At 55.2% G+C, this 8,568-nt stretch overlaps 1 protein-coding gene across 1 annotated transcript in view; it reads right to left on the bottom strand.

The window, feature by feature from the left end:
• Positions 1–2,186, bottom strand: part of SPATA2 (spermatogenesis associated 2) — a 4,628-nt gene extending 2,442 nt beyond the window's left edge. Inside the window, 2 exon segments of the mRNA XM_006141276.3 lie at positions 8–409; positions 1,725–2,186. Coding sequence (XP_006141338.1) covers positions 8–409; positions 1,725–2,060 — 738 coding nt within the window. The 5' untranslated portion in view covers positions 2,061–2,186.
• Positions 2,187–8,568: the final 6,382 nt, after the last annotated feature.

Here is an 8,568-nt window from a genome sequence, read left to right as displayed (position 1 = left end):
TGGGCACACGGGGCTTGTAATAGTCTTTGGCGGCTCGCTCGCTGGCCGACTTCTGGAGTGCCACCCGGGCCATGGACGCCGTCAGGTGCTCCCTGCCCTCGGCCCGCCGCCGCAGGGCGTCAGAACAGCCACGCACATCCTCCGTGCTGCTCTTGCGCTCACTGACCACGTCCAGCTCAGAGTAGCCCTTGTCCTTCACTTGTGAATGGATTTCTAGCATCTGCTCACACTCAACCTTGGCCAGAAAAAGCTCAAAGGAGACCATCTTTACCTGCAGGAGCTCCACAAGCTCCTTGAGCCTGTAGGCGGTCCCCAGCTCGGGCACATAACCCATGTAGTTCAGGATGGTACGAATGTCCTCCTCTAGCAATGTTGACTTGACATAGTAAACAAACGGGCCTGTGTAGGTCTAGAGGAAGGCAGAGGAGAGAGGGAGGTCAGATCCCCTGGAGACACTCGAGCGAATGCCCAAATCAAGGACATGCAAGTCTGGTGGATGGAGCAGGAGGGGACAGGAAGGGAGGCCTGCAGTGGCTCCCCACGGCAGTGCAGAGGCTGACGCTCACTGTGCGCTCAGAGCACCTGCAGGGACTACATGCTCCTTTCCTTTGCACAGGGAACAGAACCACCAGCTTTCTAGAGGGGCCTGAGGCTGTGCTCCACAGGAGGAGGAAGCCAGCTGGCCTACAGCACTAAGCTGTGGAAAGGGAGCCAGGTCCAGGTCCCACACAGCTGACAGCAGGTCAAATCCCAGCCCTGGCGGCAAGAAGTCCGGTGTGTGTACTGCCCAGAATCCTGACAGGACAGATAAATGGAGGAAAAAGGGCTGCGGGGTGACTGGGCCCTGCAGGAGGGTGTTTTCTCTGTCTGGTGTGTGTCCTCTAGTGCTTAAAAAAATGGAAGAGGAAGCCAGGGTAGATATGGGTGACAAAAGGGGATCAGGACACGCAGTGAGCAGTGAGAACACTCCCCTGGCATTCCTAAGAAGGTCACATGAGTTTGTCAGACCTAAGAGCCTGGCCTGGGGGAACTCCCCTGAGCCAGCCCTGTCATAGAATGACCCAGAATCCTTTCCCACCACTGTTACCACCTAGGCCAGACAGCCTCCTGGAGCCTGCGGACCTGTCCCACACATTGCTGGTGCTCGTCTCGTCAGCTTCTTTTGGCAGCCAGGACTCTCTCATCCTAGCCCTGCCTTCTCCAGCCCACTCGGAGCAAATCTAAGCCCCCTGCCTCAGGCTGCAAGGCCCTGCACTGCCTGCCTTCCAATGCCTCGGCTAAGATGTGACTGGCAGGCTGGCAGCTGGCTTAGTGGTTGGGGTGCTGGACTCCCACACGGCCGACCACGGCTTAAGTCCCAGACCTGACAGCTTTCTTTTTTACTTTCTTACTTTCTTTCTCTCTCTCTCTCTCTCTCTCTCTCTCTCATGAGTACACATACCCTATGACAAATTAAAATATAATAATAAATAAAATGAAATGAGTAATTCTTTAAACAAAGAAAAAAAAGATGTGTCAGAGGGGCCAGGGCCAAGTAAGAGAGGGCATGCTGGAGAGCCAAGGTGGAGGGCCTAGGGCAATTCTGCTGGTTTCCCCTTTGGGACACAGTGGGGAGCGAGGGCCTAAGAGCAGAGGGGAGGCCTGATGGCATACGGCCTTTCAGGGCTGAATGGCGGGCTAGCAGGGGGAGCGGACACCATCTGGGGCACTTCCCTGGTCCTCACCTTGATGCTTCGGAACTCCTTCTTCCATGGGTAGAGGAAGAGGTTGATGCCCACCGTCTCCAGCATGCTGAAGGCGCAGTGCAGCGCGCGCAGGCTGGAGGAGCTCAGTGAGCGCAGAGAGCTCTCCACCACCTCATAGAACTGGATCAGCCGGAATCGATAAAAGGGATCCACCTTGTGCAGGCTGAGCAGGGTCGAGGCCGCCCCCCGCAGGAACTCATCGCTGCCAGGCTGCTGCTTGCTGGGGGTGGGGTCCACTTTGCCCTCATGGAACTGCACGTACTTCCGAAATAAGTCATCCTTGTATTTTGTATCCATCGAACTGGGCTTCCCCATCCAGGCGAGTGAGGGGGCTACCTTATCTCCTCCATGGCTTCGGGGGCAGAGGCCGGGACATGGCCACAGGCGCTGCCATGCTGCCCGCCTGGGCCGGCGCAGGGCTCTGAAAGAGGGAACGAGAAGCACGTCACTTCTCGGAATGGTCCACACACCGGCTTCTGTCCACGGAGGCAGAGCACAAGGCAGAACTGGCCCAGATGACAATGGCGCCACCACTCCAGCTCCCTCTGCATGCTCAGGCAGCACCCCTACGGGACACGCAGCACGTGGAAGGCCGCAGTGGAGGCAGCAGGTAGGTCCTTGACCATGCTGAGCTCACACACGGGTGATGGGATCAACGCTCCCGAAGGGAAGTCAGGGTGCGCGAGACAGCACTGACCTGGTGCTGTGGGGGGAGGGGAACTTAAGGACAGCCCCAGGCACCGACAGTCAGACCTGCAGGACGGAGGAGTCTGCCAGGCAAAGAGGTGGGTGAGGGGTGGCACAGCAGAGGCGGCGAGGAGGGCACTGGCTTGCTCAGACAGCACTTGCTCTCCCAGAACCCCACACACTCACTCACTCTCCCTTAACACCCCGAGGAGATAGGGAGAGCCAAGATCAGAACCCTGGCAGTCTGGCAGTCTGGCTCCAAAGTCTGTGCCTTCACTACCACACCCTGCTTTCCTGAGGCAGGAAGGAGCTTGGCACACAAACAGAAAGGCTGGGAGGCCAACACTGTGGGGAGGGAGGGGTGATGAGGACAGGCCACAGGCTGGAGCAGGATCCCGACTGCGGCCTCCAGGCGCACAGAGACTTTATATTTTATTCAAAGAGCTGTGTGAAGCCATGGAAGCATTCCAGGGGAAGAAGGGCAGGGTCATACACAGCTTGAAACAGACCTCTCTGGCTGCTGTCTGCACAGCTACACCCCCTTCACTTCCAGAGTATTTATTGTAGAGCCCCCTTGGGAGAGGATGGGATGTCCTGAGTCTGGACGTGGGATTTACACAACCTGCTGTCTGCTTAACCTCTCTCAGTGGAATATTCTTGCTGCCACAATCTAGATGCATTGAGGCCATGGCCTGGGAGGCAACACGGCGTGGGATTCTGACCTGGCACCCAAAGCCAAGCTGCCCAGCTGGGAGCCCTGGCTCTGCTTCTGCAGGCACTTGAGCCAATTACTCAACTTGCCTGGGTGTCAGTTTTTTCATCTGTAGAGAGGGGTTAACAATGACACCCAGCAGAGTCGGCAAGGACCACACGCAAGCAGAATAAATGCCCTCTGCAGAGTGCCCACTCCGTGTAAGCCCTGGGCAGTCACTCCTGTGGTCAGAAGGTGCTGCGGCTAACATACCGGGCACTCTCAGGCAGGTCAGACAGAAAGAGCAAACATCCTGGGGTGGCTCACGTGCCTTCCTACACTCTCCTGCCCTGCCTCTGCTGACCAAAGCTCCTGGATGCAGGACTGTGGCCATCTTGCCCAGTAAGGTCCTCAGCCAGGGCCGGGGGCAGAGTATATGCTTCATAAACATGCACTCACTGATTGGGTGATGGCGAGGGCCTGGGCCTGACCTGCAGAGTCCATTAGCACAGGGGCCCCAACCCCTAGGCTGCAGCCAGTGCTGGTCCGTGGCCTATTGGGGTGAGGCTGTGGACCGGGCCTCCTGCCAGGCCAAGGCTTCCTCTGTGTTTGCAGCCACCCGCCCCTGGGGCACTGCCGCCTGGGCCCACCTCCTGTCAGATCACGGCAGTACTGGGGTTCTCACGGGAGCACAACCCTACTGCGGTGACTGTTTCACTGTAGATCGCAATGTAGTACGGTGTAAATGGGGTGCACAGTGGATGGAGTGCACCTGGGTCATCCCAGGACCAGCCCCCGCCAGTCTGTGGAGAGATGGTCTTCCAGGAGGCCACAGAAACCAGGAAGATTGGGGAATGCTGCTTTAGCAGAGCTCAGTTCAGCTCAGTAAGTGCCAAAGGCCCACAAGCCTGGCAATGGATTAAAATCATCCTCTTCTCAACGAGCCCCTGGTCTGGCTTCCGCATGGTTATGGGGACTGTTGGGAAAATTAGTGGCAGGATGTACAGCAAAACTAGGGACACAGAGAGGTCACCTCCCCAACCCACTAGCCTGCGGAGGGAGCCCAGTGCTATGGAGACAAATAAGCCTGAAGAGTCTAGGAGGCAAACACGAAACCACCAAGGGTAAAATCCTGCCTCTTGCCCAAGGCTGAGGCCTCTACATGCCCGTACCCCATCACCTCATAGCAGTCTTCCCCTTTCCTCTAGGCCCCACCCACATGGACCTCCTGCCTGTTCCTCAACAGGTCAATCTTGTTTCCACCTCAGGACCTCTGCACATGCTGTTCTGTTTGCATGTTCTATTTTTTTTTGAGAGATTTTTGTTATAGGGCAAGTGCACTCACTAGAGATACAGAGTGAGACAGAGAGACAGAAAGGAAGAAATCACCCTCCAGGGGGCATGGCCAAACAGCAATACCTTCTCCTCCAGTCTCCTCTTGGGATTTTGGACATGCACGCCCGGTATGAGTTTAAGCCACTGGGTCTGGGACTCTAACTTCAGTCGACTATGTGTGTGGGGGAGTGGGGGGGGGGTGTCCAGCGATGTAACCATTATGCCAACTGCTGATCCCATACATGTTCTTTCTTTGATCCACCCCACAGCGGGCTCACTCTCATCATTCAGGCCTCTGCTGGAATCCTGCAGAGGCCTCCCCTAGCCACTTCACTTGAAGTCACCCCCACCTTCTGAGTCCCTCACTGTCACATTATTGTGGGATAACCATGTTCTGAAATGTCCAACTTCATTCATTTGCTCACGCCCTCTCTTTGTCCCGCCTGTTATCTGGTAAGCCCCACACGGGCAAGGACCACATCTGGTCTGGTCTGTTCACCAGGATGCCTACCACAGAGCCTGGCACACACTAAGTGGTTGATAAAGTAGGTGCGATGCGTGCATTCATGACACCACCCCGTAGCTTCTCACTGGTATTGCCCAAGAGTTCAGGGAGATCAGCTGGAGAGAGGAATCGGGCTCCAGAAGACGACAGAATGCGCTGCAGGTGCTGGAAGGTGAGCCTGAGCTCCCACACCCGCCCTTCTGACTGGGAACTTGTGCTCCTTCCACCACCCCGACATTCCCATGCTTCATGAGCATTTGTGCAGCACCCATTCTGCCAGGCCCTGAGTGGGGTACGGGGGAGGGGGGTGGCAAGTAGAGAAGATGGGGTGAGGTAGAGGACAGCAAATCCTGCCCTCAATTCCAGCTGGAAGAACTTATCACCTAGAATCAACGTGTGTATGTTTTTTAAGTGAGATTTTTTGCTATAGGGCATGTGTGCTCCCCAGAGAGACAAAAAGCAAGAAATCACCCCCTAGGAGCATGGCCATGCTGCAGCCCCTTCTCTTCCATTCCCATCCTGGGATTTGGGGCACACAAGCACACATGCCTGGGATGAGTTGTAAGCCACCTGGTCTGGGATTCAAACCATGGTCGACCATGTGGGAGTCCAGTAATGTAGCCACTACGCCATCTGCTGATCCCTGGATGTTCTCTTAAAAAATAAAAACAGAGCCAGCCTGGTGGCATGGTGGTGAAGGCAACTGGACATGGCCAACTGCACAGTTCAAGTCCTAGACCCACTGGCTTGAAAAACACACCAGGCAGATGTGTGTGCATGCCCAAAAATCCAAAGAGGAGAATGGAGAAAAAGGGATAACAGCGTTCATCCCCTCTGGGGGTTCATTTGTTCTCTCTCTCACACACGCACACAAGTGCACACACTCTATAGCAAATTTTTAAAAATAAAAATAGGACCAGCCCCTTAGTACGGTGGTTAAGGGAGCTAGATCTCACATGGCTCACTGTGGCTCAAACCCTAGCCCTGGAGGCTTGAAAAACATACTGAACATGCATGCTCAAAATCTGGAAGGCATGGAGAAGTGGAGGAAGAGGGACTGTGGTGCAACCACACCCCACTGGAGGTGCTTACTCTCTCTGTCTCTCTGGTGAGTGTGCATGCCTCTGGAGATTCAAATCAAACCAAAACAAAACACACTCATTGCTGTTCTTGCTAAAAAATACCATACCAATGTACCATTTTCTACTCATCTGAAAGAAGCTTTCATCCTGCCTTTGGCCCTAGGGACTGTTTTTTGGTACATCGGAGAAACATTTAAACAGGGGACATCAAATCTCCCTAAACACTGCTGTGATTTTTCTCCAAAGAAGTCGACCTTGAACTCAAAGAGGCTGTTTTTTACGAAGTCAGCCTCCCTCCCGCTCAGCTCTTCAAGCCCAGGTCTGCCGCTCTGTAATCACACGGCAGTCCACGCCCTTGTTATGGCAGGCGAACAATAACCAAGGAAAGGGGATCTGAAGCCCAGGCCGTATTTGAAATCCTAAAAGCAAGGACAGGAGACCCACCTAAGAAGAACCTTGAACTAAGCTAGGTAGGTGAGGGTGAGGCCACAGATAGTAGATGCTAAAAGATAACTACAGAAAGAAACTAACAATCGCTGAGGCCCTAATGTGTGCTAAGCACGGGGCGGTCCACCTGAAGGGCATCGTCCCATTAGTCCTCACAGCTCTGTGAAGGAACCTAGGCTCAGCCCCTCAACCACCTGTCCAAAGGGGCTGTATGGGTCTGAGAAACAGAATTTGAACCTAAGGCCGGGGACTCCTCCCATTTATTTTACTCGTTTATAGTTGAATTATTAAGCCTATGCAAAATATGTCATGATTTTCCCAACAACCCGACAGTACCAATGACCAGGGGATCAGTGTGTGTGGGTCCTCTGACAACGGCTCTATGAAAATCAAGGACATCCACATGACAGCCCTCAGGCAAAAGGAGAAACTGAGACAGAAAGAGGCCAACACACTTGTCCTGTCATCAGGCTAGGAAGAAGTTCAGCTGAGAGCGGCCCCGAGGTGCAACGCCAACACCCGGGCGTTTCTGTAGGCCACCCTACGGTCCGCATCAGTGGACAGCTCTGCCTGAAAGGGCTGGTTACGTTACAATGCCCTGTGACAGGTGAACAGAGTTAAGTTCTAAAATTTCCAGCAGTAGCAAAATGCCCATCTTCCCACCCAGAACGCGGCTGGGAAAGCCACTGATCTTGCTGTAATGTAAGCTCAAGGGCCAAGGAAAGAGGCTGGCCAGAGACCGGTCAGGGAAGCAGCTGACATCATCCCTGCCGAATACATTTTCGGAGAATACAGGCTGCCTTGTAGCTGGTCATACTGGTGTTTTTTCTGAGCACAGAGCCAGCAATTTATTCCCGGCACTCTGCAAGAACAACAAAAAACACTCTCTGCAAAAACCAGCGTGGTTACAGGAGACCAAGACCGCCCAGAGACAGAAGCTGTTGGTTTCTCTAAGCAACCCGAAGATTGCAACGTCAGGCCGTGCCAGTCTGGCAGGGGGAAAAAATGGCACTGTCAATATCCTGAACTCAGTCAGGCAGGTACCCAGAGCAACGGCTGGTCTACACCCACAATCTGGGCCCCCTCTGAAATGCAAGTCAGGGAGGCAGGAGCTTCGAATGGTTGTTTCTTAAACGTCTGCAAAGCTGTATCTATCTGCAGTCCCGCAGATCGAGCTGAACTCATTCGGAATAGCACAGCATTAGCTTGGCTTTACCTCAGCTGGCCCATTCAAGCAGAAATGTTCCCCAAGCAGCATCTGAAGGCGCCCCCTCCCTGCACAGGCAGAAGCTATTTTGGTCCCAGCACTGCCCCAGTCCACAGGTTTGCACATCCCTGGTCTGGCTTCCAGGCTCAGAGTTCCCTCGGCCTCTGAGCAGGAGCAGGGAAGGCAGTTCAAACCCCTGCACGTCCCGCCCCACTGCGAGGCACTCGCTGCAGGCAGGAGGCTCTTTCCACTGGCGGTGGCACACCAGCAGTTCCCCAAGCCTCTGACAACCTCAGTGGGCTCAAAGAGGCTTTCCTAGTGGCAGCTGCCTTTCCCACAGGGGCTCTCCAGGAAGCTGCTTCCCCTCCCCGGAGGGTCAGAGGCCCGAAGCTGCGATTCCCAGCTCAGTCATTTCTACAGCCTCTGTGGAGCCACGTCAGTGGAGAGGAACACCCTAGCCTCGAGCTCGGACCCTCTCCACGGTTTTAAAATGTAGTAACAAGAGCTACCATTTACAGGACGCCTACTGTGTGCCAGAGACCGCGCTGCACCTGCGTCCTCTCCCTCCACTCCCACTACGGCCCCAGCGAGCAGGTCCGCTCCCATATAGCGAGTGAGGCAGCTACAGGCAGAGGCTCGTCCAAGGTCACACAGTGAGTACGAGCCCGCCGTCTCTGCCTCCAGAGCCCGAGCTGGGACCACCGGGCAGCAACCCCCTTCGATGGAGTCCCCCGCGCTCGGCAAGTCGTCTAGGAGGGGTGTTCCTCCTGAGCTGGCCTGGGCCCCCCTCGGCCTGTCCCAGAAGCCTCCGAGGCAGCCCATGGGGAATGGGGGCCCGAGAACAGGCAGAGGGTCCTGGCGCGGAAAAG

The sequence above is a fragment of the Tupaia chinensis genome, unplaced genomic scaffold, assembly GCF_000334495.1.
Source record: "Tupaia chinensis unplaced genomic scaffold, TupChi_1.0 Scaffold000049_1, whole genome shotgun sequence".
Lineage (NCBI taxonomy): Eukaryota > Metazoa > Chordata > Mammalia > Scandentia > Tupaiidae > Tupaia > Tupaia belangeri.
Note: the sequence above shows the minus strand (reverse complement) of the source record. Positions and strands in the feature narration are given on the sequence as shown.